At 45.9% G+C, this 24555-nt stretch overlaps 4 protein-coding genes across 4 annotated transcripts; 2 read left to right on the top strand and 2 right to left on the bottom strand.

Moving 5' to 3' along the window:
• Window positions 1–5: 5 nt before the first annotated feature.
• LOC129591789 (complement component 1 Q subcomponent-binding protein, mitochondrial-like) lies at window positions 6–2294 on the bottom strand. Its single transcript, XM_055487598.1, has 6 exons — window positions 1886–2294; window positions 1526–1676; window positions 1000–1114; window positions 791–929; window positions 463–551; window positions 6–394 (listed from the first exon to the last, which is right to left on the bottom strand). Exons 1-6 carry the CDS (start codon window positions 2118–2120, stop codon window positions 248–250), a joined length of 876 nt encoding a protein of 291 aa, XP_055343573.1. The 5' UTR covers window positions 2121–2294; the 3' UTR covers window positions 6–247.
• Window positions 2295–7179: 4885 nt separating this feature from the next.
• On the top strand, window positions 7180–9241 carry LOC129591825 (ubiquitin-conjugating enzyme E2 K-like). Its single transcript, XM_055487652.1, has 5 exons — window positions 7180–7306; window positions 7382–7540; window positions 7709–7915; window positions 8343–8588; window positions 8699–9241. Exons 3-5 carry the CDS (start codon window positions 7799–7801, stop codon window positions 8936–8938), a joined length of 603 nt encoding a protein of 200 aa, XP_055343627.1. The 5' UTR covers window positions 7180–7306; window positions 7382–7540; window positions 7709–7798; the 3' UTR covers window positions 8939–9241.
• Window positions 9228–12863, bottom strand: LOC129591823 (A-kinase anchor protein 10, mitochondrial-like). Its single transcript, XM_055487650.1, has 8 exons — window positions 12016–12863; window positions 11605–11660; window positions 11335–11530; window positions 10871–10994; window positions 10654–10808; window positions 10371–10512; window positions 9987–10309; window positions 9228–9764 (listed from the first exon to the last, which is right to left on the bottom strand). Exons 1-8 carry the CDS (start codon window positions 12426–12428, stop codon window positions 9539–9541), a joined length of 1635 nt encoding a protein of 544 aa, XP_055343625.1. The 5' UTR covers window positions 12429–12863; the 3' UTR covers window positions 9228–9538.
• Window positions 12840–24473, top strand: LOC129591821 (nuclear pore membrane glycoprotein 210-like). The gene is made up of 14 exons (XM_055487649.1): window positions 12840–13493; window positions 14222–14562; window positions 15015–15437; window positions 15745–16116; window positions 16456–17185; window positions 17582–18454; window positions 18623–18918; window positions 19301–19676; window positions 19910–20376; window positions 20687–20856; window positions 21152–21633; window positions 22169–22542; window positions 22950–23393; window positions 23923–24473. Exons 1-14 carry the CDS (start codon window positions 13217–13219, stop codon window positions 24193–24195), a joined length of 5898 nt encoding a protein of 1965 aa, XP_055343624.1. The 5' UTR covers window positions 12840–13216; the 3' UTR covers window positions 24196–24473.
• Window positions 24474–24555: the final 82 nt, after the last annotated feature.

Genomic DNA, 24555 nt, shown 5'->3' with positions numbered 1-24555 from the left:
CAAAATCCTTGTACGAACTTTTAATTGGCAAATTTCTCGACGAACAACTGGCTGCGTAAACCACCACTGATGCGTATCATGCCGATGCCATTAAACAAAAAGAAAAGGAATATCTTGCGAGCGCATTCCAAGCAACACTTCCAGCGCGGTATATACAACAAGAAAACGAAAGGGCCGCGAAGCGGAAACTACACGACGGCGGACGACGCATCCGCTGAGACGCTGATTTGGATACAGTCCCTCCGCCTCAGGGCTTGACGATGCCCATCAGGTTCTCCAGGAGATTAACGTACAGCTTCTGCTCGTACAGCGTGCAAAAGTCCACCAGCTCGCGCACGAAGTCCGAGTTGATGCCGCGCTCATCCAGCATGTTCATCAGATTATCGTAGAAATTCTGTTAAAAATCAACATTAATGTCACGACAAATTTCTAATAATGCATTTCGTTGAGTAATAAACATACCCCGTCCATCACTTCGCCGGACATGACGTACGTCATATCTTTACGTTCACCCTTGTACACGGAGAACTCGTCGATGCTGAACATGTCCTCTGCAAGCAAAGCTATAATTATGCTAGAAATTTATTTATTTGAGCTGATTTCATTTATCTGTATTTTATTTGCAATTTTTATGTATTTCTCCGAGCAAATAGGTGCACTTCTTTTATTTACAAACGTTTTAAAAAATGGTGAATATTGGGGAATAAATTACAAAGACTAAGATTATAAATTAGAGATTAATTACAAAAATTATTTTGATAGAATTAGTTCACGTTATGAGCAGACATACGGTAGTTCTCCTCGGTCTGCTGATTGCGTCCCAGCTGCTGGTCCTCATCGTCCTCCTCGTCGCGCAGCTGCGAGCACTCAAAGGACAGCGTGTAGCCGCCTTTGACGACCGTCACGGAGAAGTTGGGTCGACAAACCATCTATCACGCGCAACAAACCATCTGGCTTAATCAACGGCGACTGCAAAATAGTGAAAAATCTCGCGCATACCTTAGTCATGGGCGGCGCATCGGGGGATTGCTGCTGTTGTTGTTGCGCGGGATTCTGCTCGTCCTCGGCGAACTCGGCCTCCACGGAGTGATTGACATTCACGCGCACCGTGATCCTAACCGAATAAATCAAATAAATTTAGTCCACTTTAAAAATTCAATCCATTGAAATCCATCCATCGATCCATTTAAAATTATATCAGTATTGTTAAGACTTTAATCAGCGATGTTCTTTAAATTATTTCCGCTCCCACACATAACACCAAAATAATTAAAAAAATTTAAAAAGAAATTCAATCGAAATTCTGCAGTAAAAACAGGCTGATGCAATCGCGACTAAACTTTCCCGGTTTTACCGCAACACGCTGTTAAATAAGTTCAATAAATGCTCGGTAAATTTCCCGGTATGAGCGTATGTAATATTCATATGCCAGTCGATTGCCCGAACGTTACACAATTTTCTAAAATTGAAATGAGAGCGACAGGAAGAACGCCGTTGTGGAGAGACCCCTCGGCTCGCCACTCACTCTTCGCCGTTGAAGTTCTTCTTGAACGTCACATCGGCGTCGTCGGTGGACACATCGAAGCCCTTCACCTGCACCGCCTTCCCCGTGGCCTTCAGGGACTCCTTCTCCGCCTGGATCTCCTCCGCCAGGAACTCGGCCATCTCTCCGTCACCTGCAGAAACAAAAAACCCAGAAAATACAAAAAATTCCAACTTGGAGTTTCTGAGACAAGTTTCGCTTTCATCCATAAATTTTTCACCTTGCTGTCACTGTAATAGTTTTTAAAATTGATTTTTCATAAAATCAATCTATTGAAAACCTTCAAAGATTTTTGAAAGAGGAAGGAAAGCCAAAATCGGAGCGTAGAACCAGGGAGCTCACTTTTGACTTGCGCCAGTCGGCGGGATTCCGCGAAGGACGGAGCGGAGGTGAGGAAGCCGCGTTTCGGTAGCTGACAGATCAGAGGAAGCAGAATCTTCTGCTGAGAAGCCAGAGTGAGGGAACGCGCCGCAGCCATGCCGTATCCCGGGCTCCTGATCTTCCCCGGAGAAATGCGTGTGCACAGCGTTCGCGACAACGGCAGCGCCGCGCGCAGTATGTGTCTGCTTCCCAACATGATTGTACGGGCCCAACAAGCACAACAACTACAAAAAAGATCGATTGAAATGAGCGAGAACTCCAAAGTTTTCGGCTTTTCTGCTAATTTTGTAAAACCAAAACTTCGTAAGTGCAGAAAGCGGAAAACTGGAGTGAGAAGAGAATCTAGAAAATGAGCGAGCAGCGCGCTGATTCAGAGTTGATGATCTGTTATTGCCTTTGCGTAATACTGACTTACCAGACCACTGGCCACGCCCACAACGTTGATGCGATTCGCACAACGATTTCACTGGTTGCACACAAAAACAGAAGTCCATTTTCGTTTTTTCATTTTTTTTCGATTAATCTTTGACAGCGGTCTTTCCATCTTGTGGAAGAGTTAACGTTAAATAAACTAGAACTAAACGAACGTCCTTGTTCGAAACTAAGATCGCACACTGTTTCAAAGTCGGAACTAGTCGTTCCCCACGTTCCTTTTCATCACGGTCACAACGCATTCTCTTCGATTGCCGGGGGCAAGAAGTGGCTGAGAAACCGCTCATTATTATAATAGTTAGCTAAAACATTTACTGAGAACTTTAACAATTGCGTCTCCAAAGCGCAGCTTTTTGCAAGCACAATATTATTAGTAAATTAGTTTTGTTATGATAGTTAGAAATCATACTGGCTATTCATTTTGATGTTGTTTGATTATCAACTTCAAGGTAACTTTTTAATTGCCTGAAGCGAGCAAGTGCTTCACACAACCACTTATGAGCTTGATTAGTGCTTTAAATATGATTTGATTATTATGTGCTTGTGAAGTCTCTCCGTATTGTAGTTAATATTTATTAATTAACCACACATCAGTAAAATCGATACTGAAAGATAACTGGTAATAACAACAAGTAAGAAGTATCACAATAACCATCGTTGCTATACGACAATAGGCACAGTCTACACATGTACGTACACTACAACTCGCCCATCACTTTTTCAGTCGTAAAAGTACAACAACAATTTATGAGCATTAAGTACGCTTCTTGGCAACGATGTCCATTCTTGACATAAAGTTCATTTTGTTAGTTCTTTCCAGTACGTACGCCCTTCAGTTTCAGTTCACCTTGGCGCTTACAACACGTCATACGGATCCCTTTCTACCGTGACGTACTTGTTTCCAATGTTTGAACACATTCGGGCTGTATGTCTTCTTTGACCACAATTGAAGCATCCTTCTCCTTGAAAAAGCATTCATTAGACGTGTGGTTTGACTTACCACAGCGGTAACATTCATCTTTATCGTGACTCTGATCTCTCTTTCCTTTCATTCCTTTCTTTCCTTTCCATTTGCGGACTTTCTTCACTTCATGATCCGATTCACTTTCAATTCCAATTCCTAATTCCTTTCTCTTCGTTTCGTTCTCTTTAGCTTCCTTTAAAGCTTCATTCAGTGTCTTGAAGTCTTTTAGACTCATGACCTTTCTCGTCACTGCATCCTTCATTCCCATTACAAACACAGCAATCAGGCTTTTCTCTTGTTCGTCTTCTGGGAAGTCGCAGTGTTCCACCTTACTCCTGAGTTCGCTGGCAAACTGTACCAGCGTTTCCTCTGTCTTCTGCTTCGCACTGAAGAATTTAATTCGCTGTGCTATCCAAAAGGTCGACTCCTGGTATGCCGCGTCCAGCATTTCATAGAGTTCCTTAATTGGCATTTGCATCGGTTCTTTCGGCTTGCACATTTTGCAAAGAAGTGTGAACGACTTCGGGCACAACGAATCCAGCAGAAATGAAGACTGCATTGCGTTCGGTACTTTCGTTAGAAACAAATGGTTCTTCAGGCGTTTCTTCCAGTATGGCCATTCATCACTGTCAGGGTCGAACTGCGTTATCCTCAGCAGCTGTTGTCCCGGTACGCCTACCAGTGTTTCTCCCGTCGCATTTAAGGTTTCTCTCGGAAGACTTCCATTCTGCGGCATTCTACTTCCTTCCGCACTTGGGCCGTTACTTTCTCACTACTCTCTCTGTCTCTCCAGTCAGTACGAGTCCGATTAACTATCTTCACGCCATTGTGAAGTCTCTCCGTATTGTAGTTAATATTTATTAATTAACCACACATCAGTACAATCGATACTGAATGATAACTGGTAATAACAACAAGTAAGAAGTATCACAATAACCATCGTTGCTATACGACAATAGGTACAGTCTATACATGTACGTACACTACAGTGCTATTTTGTTTAGAAAAAAAAACACCCAGATTTTAGCATTGGACTTACAATAGGAGTCTATCGACTTCAGTCGCATGGAATTAGTAAGTAGAGTAACCTCCCACTTGCCAGAATTTTTAACAGTGCAGACGCACGTACGTTGTACGAGCGGGTTCACGATTCACATATGCTGCCGACGGTTAGGCGCAAACACCCAATGCGGTTGCCACACCGAGCACGCACGTGAGCGCACTTAAATGGTCGATCGATTTATTGATCGATCGATCGATTGATTCATTACTATGACAACACAGTTTGTATGATTGTGCAACCTGTTACTTTATCAGTATTATCTAGTGTACTTATTTTGTGTGTTAAAGCATAAATTAGTAAAAATGGTTAAAGATTACTCCTTGGACATTATAAAGCGCATCGTTCTACACTTTGCAAAGTCTAATTTACCATATGAGGAGTATGCCAGAAAGCATTCTTTTGTCTCTGAGAGCAGTTTGCGCCGCTGGGTTGCAAGATTTGCTGCCGGAAAGCCGGTTGGGAAGCGACTAAAGAACTGTACTAATAGAGGTTCTAAGAAGTGGAATGCCGAGCTGCGTTCGTGAGTTTTAAGCCAAGGAAAGAAGGGGCTCTGTGTCACCAATGCCGACCTTTGCCATGAAGAGAAGAGGATTGCCAGTCGATAACATCTGCCGACAAACCAGTTCCACGCTTCCAAAAAAAGTGGGTTTCTCACTTCAAGAAACGGCAGCGGCTTGTATACCGCGCTGCAACGCATGTTTTCATAAAGACGGAAATGACGGTCCAGTACATCGAAGATGAAAATGAGTTTCTAGATACCATGGTTGAGCTGAATGGTAACTTGGACCATAATGGAGGCTGAATCAGAATGAAGGACGTCTATAACATGGATTAGACGATGGTCCGTCTGGTACCTCCAAAACCGCGTTCCATTTTCCCTACTGGATCCAAACATGTTTGTCTGCTCCACTCTCCCGGCGAAATAGAAGGATTCACGGTCACACTGACTGTTGTTGCTGATGGCAGCATTCTTCCGGCCCACACAGATTTCAAAAGCGCTGCTAAAACCGGTCAGTTTTCTGAGAAAATCATGAAGTCGCTGAACATTCCCGACAACGTGGTGGTCGGAAGTTCCTCTTCGGCGGGGTGGACCGAACAGCTGGATCACGCCTGGATCCGCAGAACGTTTTCCGATGACGGGCGTCCACGCACTCTGGTTCGCAACCAAGTTCCAGTGCACAAGCTGAACAGTAGTGCCGAAGTTTTGGAAAACCTGAACGTGGCACAGGTGTTTATGAACTTTTATCACAAATATTTGCTTCAACTACATTACGGAACACTAGCAATTTAACTAACCGTGTTTTTGTAGGTTTCTTTTTCCAGCCGGGCAGACTGGACAGCATCCCGTATTGGATGTCGGGATTAATCGAGCATATAAAACCTTTTATAAGGAGGAACACGAGGCCTGGCAGAAACAGCAGAAGGATGACGTTCGCACGCGAGCTGGATACTTGAAAAAACCAAGTCGACAGGAGTTTATTGATTTTGTATCCAATCGTTAAAACGACTTACTGTAGACTGTGTAAAAAACTGTTTCCGCGGTGCAGGCATCATTAGTAGTGAGAGCTATGAAGACGCTGATAACGATCAGCAAGTAACTGATAACGAAGATTTGGAATTGAGTTTCTACAATCCTGAAGTGATCGAACCGGATGAACCTGGTGATAACGATCTAGCTGAATTGTGATGACAGTATAGTTTTTAGTATACCTTTATCAGATTTTATCGTTTGTGCAGTTATATAGTTTTGTATAGCGTTCCTGTTTTGTACAGTACGTTTGTGAATAAGAAGCGGTCCTGAACCCGTTGAACGTTATTACAGTGTGGTGCGGCTCATACCGTACAAAAGCGCTGTTAAGTGCAGGGTTACTCTACAGTTATCAATAAATAAGCTTATTTAGTAATAATTACCTCCCAAAAATCATAAAATTACCCATTTGTTAAGTGAGGTTTATCAATAATGCTAGCAAAGAAACATGTCCAAAGTTATACAGACACCGCTGCTACTTGACAATCTTCGGTGCGGTTTATCTTTCTGTGTTCCATTTCCTGTATGATTCAAGGACGGTCTCTGACACAAAGGGAACCCGTCAAATCAACGCCCTATATTTTGCGAATAAATCATAACTCCGTCGCTGCTGCCAGCAATGGCATTTCAAATGAAATTACATTGTAACTGGTTTCCGTTCCAGCTCGGAAAATATCGCCCATGGAATCCAGAAGCTGCTGTAGGCGGAAATAAATGCGCATATACCGTAGTGTAGTCATATATGGTACTTTACTGGTTAAATCATACATGGGGCAAACTGGCAAAGTAAAGAAAGAAACATGCAAACTACAAAGAAAATCTCATTTAATTTATCCAGCCCTTCTATCGTGCCAGTCAGTATTGGATATAGTCATATAAGGGGAAAGACCGCTTTACAGGAATATAAGGGCTATAAGGGGAAAGTTGAACTGCGTGAAGCAGAAGAGCGTATCATTAAGCCACAGTACAAGTGCAGCGATGTAGGATGATAGCATTACAAAGACAACGTGTAACATTTGTAATTCTACCGACACTAAAGGCAGTTAGACGAAACAATATCAGCATAAAACTCAGAATCTCCACACATCACACCTAGATCACTGGTTGAATGGCGAAAACGCGCAGAAGCGCTTTGTCCGTAAATTTCCTTCCTTACAGCGTGAATGTCCGTAAATTTCCTTACACATGCTGTACTGGCTGCCTATGCAATTTCGCTAATATTTCGGTTGAGATACAGGGAATTTCTCGGTCTGCGGATTTGTATAACCCATGATTTATCCCCACGCACAGCATTACGTATGCATGCTTTCGCTTTCGCAGAAACTGGAAAAAGCGAAATTAATCCTAAATTCTCATTATTATTGTGAATTACTTATCTTGCGCCGTGTTACTTTGGTATTTCCAACTTTATTCCAGGATCTCGTATTTGTACTAGTTCAGCTTGTAAAGTATACCATTAAATATTTGCAGTGAAACAGCGGAGCCCAAGTCAAGAGTGCAGTAGATAATTTATCGAGCGCACCCGTGCTTGTTCCTTACACTCTTACTGCATTGTCCGCGACGTCTGCTTGGTTGAGGATTGGCGTGCGGGGAATGCGGAGTGGCGCTCCCGCGGCCGTATTGCGCTAGGTAAGGATCGACTGCTTCTCGCCGCGGTGATTACTGATTAACGTGCTGGAGATCGTCGCGAACCTCTGACCCAGTCCGCAGGATTTTTACCGAGTCTTACTCTGCTGTCTAGCTAAACTGGTTGCTTATCTTATGTGAAGTTAGTGTACGTTGTGTGCCTGCTTGCAGAATTTTAGCTGGTGGCGTCCACCGTCTACCTAATCGTCGCCGAGGGAGAAATTGTGCGTTGTTGAGGGAGCTGGTCGATTGGCGGACAGAATGGCCACCTCCATGTCCATCACGCGCATCCAGCGCGAACTGGCCGACGCGGCCAAGACGACGGACGCGGAGCGGGGAATCGTCAGTCTCGAGTCGGTGGACGGCCGGCTGGACAAGGTGCGAGCGGGGTTAAAATCAGCAGTTTAATTTTGATTTAATTGCCGTTTAACGTTTAGTTTTATTACGATTTAATTCTGGTTTAATTTCGATTTTTAATTTTTTTTACTGTCTTTCAATTTTGTTGAATGTTGGTTTGCTTTCATTCATTGTAATTCTTATGTAATTCTTTCTGAATTTTTTTTATTTGATTTAATGGTGATTTAAATCTGGTGTAACTATACTTCAGTTCCTAATTAAATCGTGATTAATTCTGATTTTAATTGATGATCTTCTGATTTAATTTGTATTTAAATCCAGTTAATTCCTGTTTAATTCAGTTAATTCATAATTTATTTCTTTTTTAATGCCAATTAATGCTAATTTAATCCTTGGTTAATTTAATTTTGAATTAAAACGGCGACATTGTTGGCTCTTCTCATTGCAGCTGCTGGGCACGATCAAGGGTCCCCAGGGCACCCCCTACGAGGGCGGCACCTTCCAGATCGACGTGAAGATCCCGCCCGAGTACCCGTTCCGGCCGCCGGAGATGCGCTTCATCACCAAGGTCTGGCATCCCAACGTCAGCAGCGCCACGGGCGCCATCTGTCTGGACATCCTCAAGACCAACTGGGCCGCCGCCATGACGCTCCGCACCGTCCTCATCTCCGTCCAGGCCCTCCTCAGCTCCCCAGTTGCGTTCCGTCCTCTCTCTTCTTTCAATTAAACCCGTATCAAAATAATTAGAAATTAATTACTAACTAAATTTGAATAAATAAGTGAATAATCAGGGTGATTGCGCAGGTGCCGGATGATCCGCAGGACGCCATCGTGGCCGGTCAGTTCAAGAGCAACCGACACCTGTTCGACCTGACGGCGCGCTACTGGGCGCATGTGCACGCGCACGCCCCCACCACCGTGCCGGAGATGGCCAATAAAGTGGCGCAATTGGTAGCCATGGGATTTAACGAGAACGACGCCCGCGACACGCTCTCCTGGACGGGATGGGACGTCACCCGCGCCTCGGAGAAGCTGGCGCCCTGAGATGGATTGACTGGCTGTATTCCTTTTCCACTTGGTTCACACCGTTTTCTATCCGGTTGATTTAGTTAATATTGTCGTGTTGGGTGTTCGCGTTAATTTGCCAGAGTTACATTTACGAAATGGGGTTTTGTACGGTACTGGAAATGTATGCGGTTCATGGATCGGTTGGGCGTTCTAGTCGCGGTCCCGCTCATAGTTTTGCGTAGTATTCTTGCGGCATTTTCTCGCTCAATATTTCCACCTATTCTTCGGTACTCGTACATACTGAATTACTTATTCTGGATTGAAAAGTTGCACAATTTATTGATTTGTTGAATTTTGACAGCAGTTCTGCTCAACACACACATCAGCAAAATTTATAAATATTTTATAAACACGAATTTTATAAAACAATTTAACCAGGAATTGTACAAAACATTAGTATGATTATTTTGGAATATTCGCCAGCGGAATAATAGTAAATTCATTTAATCTCTCGTGGAAAGGCAGAAAGCATAGAACAGCATCACATTCATTATTGTCACGCTTGCAAATTATTGTTGGTCGTCCAGTGTCGCAGCTGCCGGAAATCCGCGCCGTCGATATGAGGTCGCAGACCGGCTAATCGAAGGGCCGACCGCACTGCACCGACTGCAGCGTGTCGTCGATGATGCGCTGCGCCTCACTGGCGGCGTCTTCGTCGCGCTGCCGGCGCTGTTCCTCCTTCTTCAGCCGGCGGATGGTCCGGTGCAGAAAGTGCAGACTGCCCGTCACCGGCGCCGCCGGCTCCTTCTCGCCGAACGAGACAAAATGACCCAGTGAGTCAACTTCCCCAAGGGTCATCTTCCTGTATCATGATGGCACATAATTTCAATTTTATATACACGTACATTGAATACATCAATAATTAATTCTAACAACATCAAATTATGTATAAATTTTAAGTTAAAATGATTTAAGATTTTCTATTTGTAAATTCATCGATTAAATATTTCGTGTAATGTTTAACTTATATCCACTTCATTTTGTATTTTTAAAACAATTAATTTGCGACAACATCGGCACTAACTTAAGGTTCCTGGAGGTGGACGGGAAGACATCGGCGACACCGAGCGACAGATCGATGGAACTGCCGCAGTCGCTGCTGTCGGCGATACTGCTGCGACTGCCGCGCGTCAGCACCGGCTCGTCACTGCTCTCCATGCGCGACACGGGCCGACTCTTCGCAGCGGAATTCAGCTTCCGTCCTCTTTCCTTTCCGTTGACTTCCGGTGGTCCGCTGGCCGTGGACGGAGCGAAGCCGGCCTCGAACAAGGCCACTTTCAGCGCCACTTCCAGGTCAATCAAGAAGCGCATAAAGGACTGGCTGCGGAAGAAGGCGCTGAGATGGTTCTGCCGAAACAAATACACAAATATAATAGTCGGTGTATTGCGAAAGGTGTTCGTTTAGTACCTGGGCGAAATATCCATAGACGACCAGCACGGCTTGCCGGAACGCCGCGCACACACAATCGTCACCTGATAAACTCTTCTCCACGACATCGGCGATGCCGATGTCGGCTAACACCGCTGAGCATTTATGGACGGACAGATATCTGTCCGAAAAATCAGGCGATTATTTTAATTAATTAATCATTAACTATTTTAACTATGGTTATTATTATTTAGACATTTTTCTTTGGTTAATAATATTGTTTCGTAAATTATAAATAAGGTAAAATAATGTGACAACGTACTTGTCAAAGATGGCACAGGCATCACTGCGCACTTGCGCCACACCGGCGACATCAGCGTCACCAGCGCCGTCGCGCGCGGAATGGCGGAGAAACTGCAGACCGCTGAGCAGGAAGCACAGCGCGTCCAGGTACGCCTGGCCGCAGCATTCCGTGTACTAAACACCGGCATTTCCCGTCAAAATTCACTGAAAATGTTGCATGAGTTACAGTCACTAACCTCCAGAAAATACGGCAGCGCGGCGGGACTGTTGAGGATGTCGAAGAGGTAGAAATGCTGGCCCAGCACCAGCTGCGATTTGTACTGCAGGAAATGGTAGCTCGACCGGAACTGCTCGAAATATCTGCAAGAAACACGGCTACACATACACGATGTACAATTGTACATGCGGAAATTCTGTAACATCACATTACTGTAATGTACCGGTAACTAGAATTATAGCACAATTACAGACAAATTAAAAATCAGTTACAATATGAAAAATCGGTACTCAGTAGTCATTAAACTTCAGGCAGAATCAACAAGACATCGGGGTGTACCGTGACTAAATGAAGTATTAAAAATGATAAAAATTTTAATTAAAAAATAAATCAAGATCAAAATTATGTAATTCTATATTGGGACGGAATAATGAGAAGATTGATGAAAAATCGGCATTAAATCAGAAAGAAATCGGCGTGTACCGCGACTGAATGAGCTGCCAGGCGGCCTGCTGCGGGCCGCGGAAGCAGTCCAGATCCAGCTGGCCGTCCTCGCGGCACATGCGCTCCAGCACCTCCTGCCGCATCCCGTCGGCGTCCTCCACCGGCAGCTGCACCGCGTCGGCCGCGTCCAGACCCAGGTACTGGCTGAAGATGCGCAGCGCACACTCCTCCATTTCTGCGCAAAAGCCGACGGATTCACAATCACTTCCGCGCAAATACAGCGCTTGTCACGCAGACACCGCAACCTACCGGGATTACTGACCAGTCGTGGAGGCAACGGCGACTCCGTCGCGGAACTGGCATCACTAAACGAAATAATAAAATTAAAATAACAGCAAAAACGCTAAAGTTAAACTGATAAAAAAGTCACATCTGTGACCTGTCCATCACAGCAAAATTAAAAGAGAATTAATGGGTTTCAAAATTAAATTCAAGTAAATTAAGTAAATTACTCAACTATAAGCCATAACTGACTCAACTAAAATATGGAATATATACGGTAAATTAAAATCATTAATTTAAAAATAAAAACTATCTGATCAAATAAAAACCAAACAAAAACCATCTGACTGAAAATTTAAATGCAATTTAAATAAGATAACACCATTAAATTGATATAAAAATTAAGAGCGCTGCATGTCGAACAGGTGTTCATTTTACCTTTCGGCAGTCAGTTCCTCCCGCGGCAACTCCATCGCGGAGGGACTGCGCCGACGCCCGGGATGCGCCAGATCCAGAAAGCGCGGACGGGACAGCGCAGCGTCGCCCGCGGGCGGCTGCCGACAGCAACAGCATCCTACAGAAGCATCAGCCTGACTCGGGACAGGCGGACTGGGCGGCGCCGCCTGGACGTGGGAGAAGTGCTGGACCTCCAGCCAGAAGCGGAGCAGGTGCAGCGTGCCGCGGCCCTCCATGAAGTCGATGAGGTAGGCCAGGGCTTCGTGGCGCTGGAAGGGCCCGGGCAGCATCACATCCTCGGCCTGCAATTCCACTCCGCTGGCGCCTCGCAGCAACATCTCCCCCTCTTCAAGGGAGACGGCGTCCGCGCGGCGATCCGTTGCAGGGCAGTCCATCGCGCCAGGGACAGGCGCACACCATCACGTAATAACGCCGACTGCAGATCAAGTACAGCTGCGCAGATTCAACGCCAAAAAATAAAAATCAAATAATCATTCTGCTTCTGCTCGCTTCACTACAGACTACAGTAATCACACTGCCTGCGCCATCGTTGTCGTCAACTGATCCCATCCAAACCCGGGAATATTGTCCGTAGAAGACCAGACAAATTTAACTGCCAAATATTTTTCACATAAAGAAAAAGGTTCTTCCCAAATAAAACATTCTGTACGATTATTAAAAATAAATTATTTTCAATCATGTCGTCATTTCGAAATTCCTGGAACACACGGGCTGTCTGACACACAGCCAACCTACCTCGGGCGATAGTTGCTAAATTTATTATGCTTTTTCATCAGACTCGGGTTTTTCTACGTTTCTCACTTGTGATTTTGTCACTTTAAATTTTGTCAAAAGTTCAGTTTTTTTCAGAATCTCGGTAAAGCACTTGATTGTTTTGTAACTGTATAACAGACTGGTTTTTTGATAATTCTCTACGGCGTATAATCCTGCAGTGTCCCGTGAGAGCCGTGTGTTTCCGTATCGCCGTTTTCCTTTAACGACAGCTGGCTAAATACGCAGCGTCGCTGTAACGGAAAGTGCCTCTTCTGGGTTCTCGCGCCGTACACTCCGTCGTTGCGGGGGAAAACACCGGGAATCTTGGCGCATTGTGAAGCGCGGAAATCCCGCTGTTTGAATCGGGCGTCGAGGCGCGAAAGCACGACCGTCAGACAGGCGCTGCAGCATGGCGAAGACGGCCGTTGGCCCGGGTTCGCCGAGTCCGCTGAGCAGGAACGGCTGTTCTGTCGTCGTGTTGGCCGTATCTCTCACCGGCCTTCTCTCCTCTTGGGACGGCGTCGCGGCGGTGGCCGCTGGGGAGCAGAATAAGCTCAATGTGCCGCGCGTGCTGCTGCCGCGCTCCGCCAATGGCGTCGTCGCCAATTTTACACTGCGCGTCACGGAGGACGGGGAGAAGGAGAGTGCGCGGTGCTATACTTGGCGTTCCACTCGTACGGATGTCGGTAAGGCTGGAGTGGATTAAGAACCACGCATGTCAAGTATAAAAAATTGGCAGTCATGATTTTAGGCTTCACTTATCAGTGAATTTAATAATTGAATTCCTAATAATTTTAGTCATAATTATTTCATATAATTCATTTCATTTGGTATTTGTTATTGAATTTAATTTCTCTCTACGTAAAATTCAGCAAAAATAAGAAAAATGTCTGCCTGTCGATCTCTGTATTACTGCTTTGTCTGTAGTTAAGTAAAAACTGAAAACACTTGCGTATTATGTCATCGACCGCGGCGCGCCTTTATCGCGCATCTTCGCGATTACTGTACTTACAATACATCATGACAGTGCAGCGGGATCTCTCTGTTGTTTACATGCATTAATTACTTGTTTATTGACTAATTCGCTGCTGATTTAATTGACTGATTTATTGAATGAATTCGAGGAAAGAATCGGGGGAAATTAATCGATACGTTACCGGAGTGATTTTAACGATAAAATTTGGGAAGATTATCCGTAAACTCTGCGAGAAATTGAAAATTTAATGTCAAGTATTTTTCACTGGAAAATAAGAAGGTTGTATGTTCGTCTAGAGGATGGTTTCAGTGACTGCAGCAGTTAGGACCGTAGCACTTTGACAAATTATTGCACGGGCGTAATAATAATACTGAACATGCGCGATACGGACGTGGCGAATCAGGAAGTAGTTTGAACGATAAATTGATTGTGTTGCAGTGACCGTGACGCCGGTGCTGCTGGACGCCGACGGCAACGTGGCGCCCTCTTCCGCCGGGGTGAGCTGCTCCAGCGCCGCGGTCGTCTCGGCCGTTTCCAGTTCCGTATCGCGGCTGACGAGTATTATCTGGGCCGAGCATCCCTCGCAGTCTCTCCGCTGCGACGTGATGATCGACAGCATCGCTTCGCTGGAGATCTTCACCACCACGCGCAAACTCTTCCTGGAGGACGCACCGGAAGCCTTTGAGATCAGCGCCAAGGACGTCAACGGGGATCGATTCTCCTCGCTGGAGGGTCTGGAGTTTGACTGGCGCATCGAACACGACGTGCGCAATGACTCCGTATGTGGCATTTTTTTGACGAACGAGAAAATTAATATGTACATTACGTAATCAGAATTAACCAGACGCTTAAAGACTTCGATGAGTAATTTAATTAAATTAATTGTAATGGCGAATGACAGTTATGATGGCGTCCCGTATGATTTTGTATTAGAAAAATTCGCTGTAAATAAATAAAAATAATTTCGATTTTTTTTAAACGTTTCCGGCTGTTTTTCGGAGGCCGATGCGCCGATTCCGTACGTGTCATTTTCTCGGTTAATAACAACTGGTAATTAAATGTTAATTTCCGATCGGTCAATAATTTAATGATTTTCGGCATAGTGCTGTGAAAATGTGAAAATTGGAACAAAAGTAATTTTGATTTTGAAAAATCTTTTCTGGTTTTGGTTGTAATTTTTTTGCGGTTTTTCGATAGCTGCAGATGTAACAAATGACCGGTTACTTCACAGGTGTTCGTTGACGGGGCTAGCATCATAAAATTCACGAAATTCTCCGACTCGGAATACCGACCACCGGCGTCCGTGGCCGCGTTGGAAGCCGTGAATAAACGCGGCTATATGGTGCTGCTGGAGAGTTTGCAGACGGGATCGGCGATCGTCTCGGCTGCGTTAACCAGTCCCGTGTGGCGGGAGGTCGGGAAGGCGTCGGTGCGGCTGCTGGTGGTGGCCAACGTCGTCCTGCAGCCGGACTACGATGTATACTTAATACCACAGGGCAGCGTGCATTACCGGGTGATGCAGATTAAACAGTCCACCACGTCGTATATTCCGATGCCGTCGCCGCAGTATCAGCTACAGCTACGGGATGACGGCGTCTGCAGTCTGGATGAGAAGCACTCCATTGTCGCCTGCACCGAACTGGGCAACACCGAGGTGGGTCGAGATTCAGTTCACTTTTTAATTAAAGTTGCCAGTTAAAATTTCCAGATTAATTAGAAATAATTCTTGAAATTATAGTTATTTAATATTTTTGATTGCAGGTATCAGCGTGACTTAAACATTATTCCAATCCTTTAAAGAGAAACGAAACGATAGAGAAACACTTTTGATTGGAAATTAATTACTGTAATAAAATTTGAAACAGGAAATTCCGTTAACCGGTTACACAACAATGGAAATAAAATTAAAAAATATGCGGCTTGAATTTGTCAAAAATATTTCACTGCGTATGTTGTACTAGGTCCGCTTGAAAGACCGCAACGTCATCGAAGGCGACACGGCGCACCCGTCCTCCCTCATCCACGTGGTCCTGCCCGCTTACCTGAACTTGTTGGTGAAACCCGGCCGCGTGTGGGTGCTGCAGAATCTCCGCGAATATGACTTCATCGCGGAGCTGTATGACCGCGAAAGCCACCTGATATTCCCCAGCGACAACCTGCGGATCGAACTGCAAGTGGACCCGCTGTTCTTCCAAGTAATCCGCACGGCGCAGAACGGCACCATCAGTCACGTTAAAACCATCAAGACCGGCAAGACGCAGATTACGGCGCAGTTGCTGGGTGTAGTGCAGAAGAACGGGCAGCTGCACCGCTTTCCCAATGCCATTACCAAGGTAAATTTCTAAAAAATTAATCGTGCAAAAAAATTCTTGGAAGGCAGTTATTTAAAATATTCGGTTTCTATTTGTTAATAATACCCAGTTTATTTTGAAGTAAGCCTGCACTGCTAGAAACTGGTTAATCCGGTTTATATTCGATCTCAAAATGGTGCAGAAGTTTTAATTTTATTAAATAAATATTCAAAAATTAAATAAAAAAAGCTGAAATGAAAACGTTATTGCGTAAATCGATCTACTAAATTTAATGGAATTCGAATAAATTAAAACAAAATCACAAATGAAATTTAAAAAATCGTGCTTTTTTTAAAATTTAACCTCTTCTTCCTTTTTCAGGTGCAGACGGTGGAAATTAATGCGCCGGTCGTCGTCCGTCCGTCGCTGGTGCTCTTCCCCTCGGACGCGACTTCCCGGGACGCGAAACGGAGCTATTCTATGCAACTGCAGGCCAGCGGAGGCAGCGGCACCTTCACGTGGTCCACCGGCGACGGCAGCGTGTGCCAAGTGGACGCCTCCTCCGGACGCCTCACCTCTGGGATGAAAGACGGGCATACCGTCGTCACCGCGTACGATGTCCGCAATAACGATCATTCCGACAGCGCCAACATCTACATCCTCCCGGTCAGCGATATGATTCTTCCCCCGGCGGTACGGGAAGCCGAAGTCGGTCATATTCTTGCCGTTCCCGTCGCTCTGCGCGGCCGCATCCCCGGACAAGCTTCCCCGGTGGTCTTCACGGATTGTCGGCACCTGAATCTCAGTGTGTCGGTGGGCGATGAAGAGGTCTTTGGGATCGAACGTGCCAACCAGCCGGAGCTGTCGGCTGATGCCTGCAGCGCGGTCTACCTGAAAGCACTGAAAGCTGGTTTCTCCACGGTGAAGGTGACGTACGTGTCCGGAGAGGAGGTGATCAGTGCGGAGGCGACGGTCGGCGCGTTCGATGCCATGGAAGCGGTGGACGGGGAGAAGGAGGTGGTGCTGGCCATCGGCAGCAGCCGCGTTCTGCAATTCCGTGGAGGACCCTTGCCATGGATCCGCGATCCCGAACATCACCGCATCACCGCCAGTAAGACAAACTTTGGATCTTGCCCGGAGTGTATTCAGTACATGTTTTATGTACTGTATTTAATAATAACATATTTTCAAATATTCAACGCAGAAGTTAATGAATTTATTTTTTTTAATTAAGAAATTTATTATTTTTCGAGTAGTTGATGCAAGTTTTTCAACTTTTTCGATTTTCAAATTGGAGTTTTAAGGAAGACTATCACATTTTTATTGATTTGAGCAATGTTTTGAAATAGCTAATACTTTGTAGTTTATAAATTAAGTTTTAAAAGGCGTGAATTAAATAATCTTTACTTATTAGTGTGTAAATTATGCAAATAACACAGTGTAACCAGTATTTTTCCAATGAAATAACGCAAGACTTCGCTGGTGTTGAAAGACGACTATTTTGCAGGTGAGGACGGCGCCCGCATTGTCCGCGCGCAGACCCTCCGCGGGACGGACGCCGTAACCTTACTGGAATTGACGTGCAGCAAAATCGGCGACGACAGCGTGACGCTGGAGATCGCCAACGCCCCCTCGACCACCCTCCCGCTGCCGGTCAAAACCCGCCTCATCGGGCGCGTCAGCTGCGTCCACCCGGCCCAACTGATCCTCCGTGTCCGCCCCCAGCCCATCGCCGGGCAGAAACTCCCGCCGTGCCCCTGGCGCAAACGCTCTAATGACGCCTACCCGGTTCTCCGCGGACAGGACGCCATCATCGACATCGACGTGTTCGATTCGCTCGGCCGGAAACTGGACAACTTCAGCTCCTTGCATTTCACCTGGGAGGTGTCGGATAAACACCTCCTTGACTTGAAAGATCCCCACGGGATTCGGGTGCTCTGGCACGGACAGCGCAAGCACGTCGACGCCGCCGCGGGATACAAGACCGTCCACGTGCTGGACGCCGCCGGGAAGGTGACGCTGACGGTGCACGTCGACCACTACCACCGTGACGCCCTGCACGCCGTGAAGAGCCCGGAGTCCAGTGCGCTGCCGCGGGCGCTGACGGCGGCGGTGGAGTTGGCGCTGGTGGAGCCGGCGCGCTTCCCGCAGGACCAGTTGACCGTGTTTAACTATCCCGGGCGCGAGGAGAGCACGCGGATCAAGGAGGGTTCGGGGTATTTCCACCTGGTGTCCAGTAATCCGGATTTGGCGCGGATTAACTACGATGTGAAGAGCCGCAGTGTGGCCATCGGGCCGCTGCTGGACGGAGATTTTTCCCTGACGGCGTATGATTTGTGTGTGCCGGGCAAGCCGGCTGTTCTATTCGTCACCGTGGCTGGTACGTTGCTCATAAAATTCTCCATACATCCGCGTAAATATATCTTGCAGTTATTGTTAAAAGTATCTCGTTGAAGATTGTAATTTTTCAAAGTATGACTGCGTTCCTTAATTAAAAGTGCAGTAATTTTGAATAAATATTCTTTAATTTTTGGACTGTTCTTTGCAGGCTTGGCTCGCATTGAAGTGATCGCCGGTGACAAGGTGCAGCTGGGCAGCTCCATCGCGCTGCTGCTGCGCGCCTACGATTCCGCCGGCCAACGCATCCCCGTGGATCTCTTCCCCTTACTCAAGATCGTTCCCGTCAACACCGCTAACGTGGTGGCGCTGCGTGAAGAAGCCACCGACTCCCCCACTGAACGCCTGTATTCCGTCCACGGCAACGCCGTCGGTCGCGCCGGCGTGGCCTTCAAAGGCACGAAGGGCATGGCCGCTGACATCCACAGTAACTCCGTGGAAATCCAGGTGCACACTGCATTTGCGTTCTCTTGTTTTCTCAATTTCATTGGGCATCTGATTATTCTGATTTTAAATTAATAGAAATTGAATTAATATTAATAAAGTGTAAATTAAATGTATGTTAATTTAAAATTAATTACGTATATTTGTTTTCTCAATTTGATTGGGCATCCGATTATGCTGTTTTTAAATTAGTAGAATTTAAATAAATATTAACAAAGTGTAAATTAAATGTATGTTAATTTTAAAATTAATTACGTTTATTTGTTTTCTCAATTTGATTGGGCATCCGATTATGCTGTTTTTAAATTAGTAGAATTTAAATAAATATTAATAAAGTGTAAATTAAATGTATGGTAATTTAAAATAAATTACATTGATTTGCCAGGTTTTCCCGCCGCTGCACATTGAGCCCCGCAATATCACCATGATCCCGAAAGCGCGCCTGCAACTGACGATCGAAGGCGGTCCACAGCCGTTGAACTCTCTGCGCTTTGCCGTGCGCTCGGCGAAACTGGCCGCGGTGGACGGCGGGGGCATCGTGGAGGCGCTCAGTACCGGCAACACGCAGATCTATGGAGAGATTGTTGACGTCGACCCCGTGACCGGGAAGGACGTGGTCTATTCCTCAGATGAAGTTACTATCCACGTGGTGCCCTTCAAGGGCGTCCGCATCCGCGCTCCCCTCCGCAGCATCGCCGTCGGCCAGGAAATGCCATTGGTGGCGTTCGGTCTCACAGACCAGGAGACGCCGTTCACGTTCGGTGCGGAAATTAGTTAATAAATATGTTTTTCGAATATTTATATTCCGTTGCTATGTACAAGTATGTATAAAGTTTCAATAGTATGGGATAAGGAATTTAAACATTATTAAATTTTTAAACATAATTACGAATAAAGTGTTTTAAATTATCCGGTCAATTTCTTTCAAAAATATTTACTGTAAAATGGCAGTTTTTTGAATTATAAAATTAAATTTCGATGGCTTAAATTGCAGGCTCAACGATGCCGATGTACAAATTCGTGTGGTCCATCGACAATCCGGAAAGTGCCGGCCTCCAGTCAGTCTACCATTCCCTGGGCTTGGCGGTGCTGGAGGATAACAACATTGCCATGCGACTGGTCGGGCGATCGTCCGGCGCCGTCACCGTGTCCCTGTCCGCCACCGATCCCGTCGGGAAGATGTTCAAGGACTCTTTAGTCGTAGCGGTGGTGGAGGAGGCGCAGCTGCTGGTGCCCGCGTGCAACTGCGACAACCTGCTCATGACGCCCAACGCCCGCCTGAAGCTGCGCACCAACAAGGACGGCAGCGCGCAGCTGACCTACCGCGTCCTGGAGGGAGCTGATGTGGTCGGTGTGGAGGCCGGTGGACATATTCAGAGCGGAGCGCAGTCCGGGCGGGCGATGCTGGTTGTGGACGTTAGCGAGAAGGAGCAGCGGACGCGGATAGTGCGGGGCGTGCAGGTAATTTTGTATTTAAAAACTACAGCTAATTTAATTTAATCTAGTTTTATTGGGTGATTTTCGTTTTAATTTGTTGCATTCGGGAACTGAAAATTTTGTGGAATTTTATTTTCATAAAGGAAATTTAGGAGAAAAAAATTTGATTCCTTCTGATATGTTGAAACTTTAAAACAGCGTGGGTGAAAAGTTGGTTTTAATTAATTTGGAAAGATGATTTTATTTTTAATTTGTCACTTAAATTGGTAATTTCAAATCTAAATGAAACTTCCCGCTTGTCGTTTAAAACACTAACGCAGCGCGCTTGTTACAGGTCAACGAACCGTCTTTTATTAAGATCAACGTGGATAGCGCGCTGCGCAGCGGCCCGGAAGTGGCGCACATCCCGCTAGGCATTCCACTGCGCTTTGGCGTGACCCATCACGATAATCTGGGTCGGGAATTTCACGCGGTCTTCAGCCGACTGCAATTCCGCACCAGTCGGTAAGTACCACCGTCACCAATGAAATTCCGACTCGTAGTCGCCAGAATTGGCTGGAATTTCTGTAATGTTTAAGAGAAACTGCGAATTAACAGGAAACTTTTCATTTAAAGAACACGCCGTTACAAGGCAACAGCAATTTTTACGTGAACGTGTAAAACCCAACTGAAAATCAACTGGCGATGTGTCTTTAAAAAAATTTGATTTTTTGTTTTGTACAAAAGATTAGGATTTATTTTAAAATTATGTATATTTTCACTTTTGACGGTATGACCACGCGTGTCGTTATTTTGATAGAAACGACATCGTCTCCGTCAACTGGCACACCGACAGCGGCAACAGCACCCTGATGGTGCGAGCGTCGAAAACCGGGAGCACGATTTTGAAAGTCTGGGACGAAGAACGGTCGGGTCTGTTCGACTTCGTGCACATCCACGTGGGCGCCGTCATCGTGCCGCACGACGTGGAGGTTCAAGTCGGCGAGGCGGTGTGCTTCCGCTGCGGATTGATGTCGGCGGACGGACGGTCGGGCGTGTGGACGTCGTCGGCGCCGGGGGTCGTCAGCGTGGACCGGCAGTCGGGCATCGCCGTGGCGGTTGGTCCTGGCCAGGCGATCGTCTTCTACAACGTCTCCCAGACGGTCGCCTCCAAAACGACACTACTGGTGAAGCCCCCGCAGGTGGTTAGCATTGCGGCGGCGCCGGCGGAGAAAGCCTTTATCAGCAATGTTGCGAAGAACGACGAGGACAGCGGCAAGTTGAGCGCGCGCGTCGTCTTCGGTGAGTATCAGCGTTATTTAATCCTTCTAAATTTTTTTTTATCGGATTTTTCGTTAGGGGTTTCGCAATTTTATTCTTTTTAATTTTTGATAAATTCCAAATCAAACTGGGTATTTTATAGATTATTTTTTTTATTTCTTTTTGGTTTTTACGCAATTTTCATTTGACTTCTACAAATTTTTATTTATTTTTCCAAACTTAATTTAACGATTTTTCATTTTTGCGCGAATGTTTTCCAATTCTTGTTAGTGACAGTTAGTCTGTAATTTTTTTAATTAATTTTCTTTGAGTTATTTTTAGATAATTTTTTGTGAATTCTTTTACGATTTCGATTTGGTTCACGAGTTTTTGTTAAGTGATTACTTAATATTGAAAAGTTGTAGCCGAATAATTTTTACAAAAAGTCGCCCACAGAATTTTGGGGAAATTGGTGAAGATTTGTAGAAATGAAATGAAACATTACACTAAAATGATTACTAAAAAAAGAAGATTCTGCGTGGTTTCCCTTTGCAAAGGATGCATATATTTCGTGTAGGAAAAGGCAGCGGCCACGTGGAGTGTTCGGATGCACAGCTTCGTTCTCTGGTCGGCGTGAAACGTGCAGCGTGGGACGACGACGAGGAAGAGCTGTTCCAGTGCGAAGTGCGCTTCAGTCGCGCCCATCCCGGCGGCGTCACGGCGGATGACGTCTTCTCTGTCCGGCCCGGAGTGGACGAGAAGGGCGATTTCGTATGTAATGTGGAGGCGCGCCGCGGTGGCAGCCAGCCGACGGAGGAAGCGCTGAGCGGCTTCGAGGCGGACCTCGTGGTGACGGTGAAGGACACGGCGGGACACAGCAGCAGCGTCAACCTGGAGTTCCTCCCGGGATTCTTCGTGGCCACGCCCCAAGTGCACATCAATCACATCCAGGTGGGTGGCCATCAAAGCGGTTTTTTTCTCCATCGTAATTGATTTTAATAAATTGTTTTGAAATAAAAAGCTGTAAAAATATTATGCAGCTATTTTTCCGGTGTTAAAAATAAAATTTTTCAATTGCAGACGGAGAGTGGTGTGTGGTTGTAATCTATTTCAACAACAGTTTTAAAATCATTGCAGGTTGTAATATTTGTGCAGCAGTTTTTAATGATTTGAAACTTTTTCTCAAATTTGTATTGCAAGACTTTCCATTTTCATAATTAATATCGTAGATGTTGCTGAATATTTAATCGATAGTTTTCCGGATTTGCTACAAAAATTGCAGTTTTTCGAATAAAAATTTGTAAAAAAAAATAAGAAGAAACTGTTTTTTCGGGTTTCTCAAAGTAATTTGTGTGCAGACGGAGAGCGGCGTGGTGGTGGTGGCGGTCCCCGGCGTCCAGCAGACACTGCAAGTGCGCTCCTCGGACCCGTCCATCCTGCACGTGGGCAACCCGTCGCCGGCGCCCTGGCCGGCCAGCCTCAACATCCCCTCCAAACCCCCCAACCAGAAAGCCCCCTCAGCCTATCTCTACCCGCTGACCCTCCAGTCCGGACCGGGATTGGCTCAGCGCTTGTCCAGCAGCGCCCAGCCGCCCTCCGTCCTCGTGGAATCCTTCCGCACCGGTCAGCGCACCGAAGTGCCCGTCAAGATCCGCCTGAGTCCGGAGATGGTGCGCGCCCTGCCGCACAGTGGAGCGACGGACTGGTGGTCCTTGTTGATACCTACGCTGAGTATCGGGGGCTTGTTGGCGGTGCTGTATCTCATCTGGAGGATGTACCAGCAGAGCGTCGAGGATAAACAGGTCGGTTGAGTTTTTGCTTTGATTTAGAAATTTGATGTATAGATTTTCTGTAGATCGGTCAGTAAAATGGCTAAATGATAATTAATTCTTATTCCATATTCCTTCCGCAGTATTCGCGTAATCCGTTAATTTGACTGGGAAATTAACAGCTGAAACTGTGAATTTTAAGTTTTTCCCGTGATTCGTTAGTCGCAGATTTTCTTTTTTGATTATTTAATAAAAGAGCTGAATTATACTTAATTGTAGTTTAATATTCTTCGCCGCAGTATTCACGAAATCCGTATTGTTTTAAATTAAGAAATTAAGATTAAGAAATGTAAATTAAGAAATGTGAAAATAAATTAAGAAATGTAAAAATACTTCCATTTAACCAGTTGACTTTAATTTAATTAAGACTGGATATGTAATTTTTCAAATTATTCTACTTGATAAATAATTGAGTAGTAAATTAGATACATGGATAATTATTTCCTTTCCATTATTTAATGCGGAAATGCCGCTGTTTGCTGAACGAGTTGTCGTTGTGCAGTACTACCGCTACCTGGCGGCCACCGGCCACGCCCCGCCCTCCGCCGCCCCCGGCCCCGGCGGCACCCCGACGGCGCGCGTGCCCCCGCTGCCGCCGCGCAGCACCCCGCCGTCGCCGCTGCGCGAACGCGGCTCGTGGTCGTCGGCGCCGGCGGAGGAGGACGACGTGCGGCTGTGGAGCAGCGCCAAGCACCTGCCCGACAGCCCCTCGCGCCGCTCCCCCGGGGCCGCCCGCAACGCCCTCTTCCGGCACTCCCCCAACACCGGACTGTAGGCGGATGGCGTTTCTTGATCTGTGGGGATTTTCTTCGCATTTTGTTTTGCCAAAGAGCTGTGATGAACCGGATGTCGGCAGCCGCAGTGTTTGTTTGTTTGTTGTTTTCGGGAGTAGGCCAGTGTATTTGGCATTTGATTTTTTTATCAGCGGTTGCGTGGTTTAACGGACTGACTGTGTGTTTGGCTTATTTCCTGTTTATTGTATCAGCCACAGTTTTTACCGACGAATACAGTAATAATATTTGTGTATTTTTTGCAATAAAACACAGCAATGAACTGCAAGGCAATTTTTTGAATTTAATATCTTCACTATGTTTTTCAATTTATGTAAAAGGATTTTTGAATTAATAACCTGCAG

This window comes from Paramacrobiotus metropolitanus, unplaced genomic scaffold (genome assembly GCF_019649055.1).
Source record: "Paramacrobiotus metropolitanus isolate TYO unplaced genomic scaffold, Prichtersi_v1.0 Parri_scaffold0000048, whole genome shotgun sequence".
In the NCBI taxonomy this organism is placed as follows: domain Eukaryota; kingdom Metazoa; phylum Tardigrada; class Eutardigrada; order Parachela; family Macrobiotidae; genus Paramacrobiotus; species Paramacrobiotus metropolitanus.
This window is presented reverse-complemented; position numbering and strand designations above follow the sequence as displayed.

What these genes read in the sequence shown, in the direction of transcription:
- LOC129591789 (XM_055487598.1), bottom strand. Translation starts at nt 2,120, where the DNA reads ATGTTGGGAAGCAGACACATACTGCGCGCGGCGCTGCCGTTGTCGCGA. An exon ending in CCGACTGGCGCAAGTCAAAA is followed by an intron (nt 1,677 to 1,885) that starts GTGAGCTCCCTG and finishes TTGTTTCTGCAG; the next exon opens with GTGACGGAGAGATGGCCGAG. An exon ending in AAGAACTTCAACGGCGAAGA is followed by an intron (nt 1,115 to 1,525) that starts GTGAGTGGCGAG and finishes TTATTCGGTTAG; the next exon opens with GATCACGGTGCGCGTGAATG.
- LOC129591825 (XM_055487652.1), top strand. Translation starts at nt 7,799, where the DNA reads ATGGCCACCTCCATGTCCATCACGCGCATCCAGCGCGAACTGGCCGAC. An exon ending in TGGACGGCCGGCTGGACAAG is followed by an intron (nt 7,916 to 8,342) that starts GTGCGAGCGGGG and finishes TTCTCATTGCAG; the next exon opens with CTGCTGGGCACGATCAAGGG. An exon ending in AGGCCCTCCTCAGCTCCCCA is followed by an intron (nt 8,589 to 8,698) that starts GTTGCGTTCCGT and finishes GTGATTGCGCAG; the next exon opens with GTGCCGGATGATCCGCAGGA.
- LOC129591823 (XM_055487650.1), bottom strand. Translation starts at nt 12,428, where the DNA reads ATGGACTGCCCTGCAACGGATCGCCGCGCGGACGCCGTCTCCCTTGAA. An exon ending in GAGGAACTGACTGCCGAAAG is followed by an intron (nt 11,661 to 12,015) that starts GTAAAATGAACA and finishes TATTTCGTTTAG; the next exon opens with TGATGCCAGTTCCGCGACGG. An exon ending in TGGCAGCTCATTCAGTCGCG is followed by an intron (nt 10,995 to 11,334) that starts GTACACGCCGAT and finishes TGTTTCTTGCAG; the next exon opens with ATATTTCGAGCAGTTCCGGT.
- LOC129591821 (XM_055487649.1), top strand. Translation starts at nt 13,217, where the DNA reads ATGGCGAAGACGGCCGTTGGCCCGGGTTCGCCGAGTCCGCTGAGCAGG. An exon ending in CTGCAATTCCGCACCAGTCG is followed by an intron (nt 20,857 to 21,151) that starts GTAAGTACCACC and finishes TTATTTTGATAG; the next exon opens with AAACGACATCGTCTCCGTCA. An exon ending in AGAGCGTCGAGGATAAACAG is followed by an intron (nt 23,394 to 23,922) that starts GTCGGTTGAGTT and finishes GTCGTTGTGCAG; the next exon opens with TACTACCGCTACCTGGCGGC.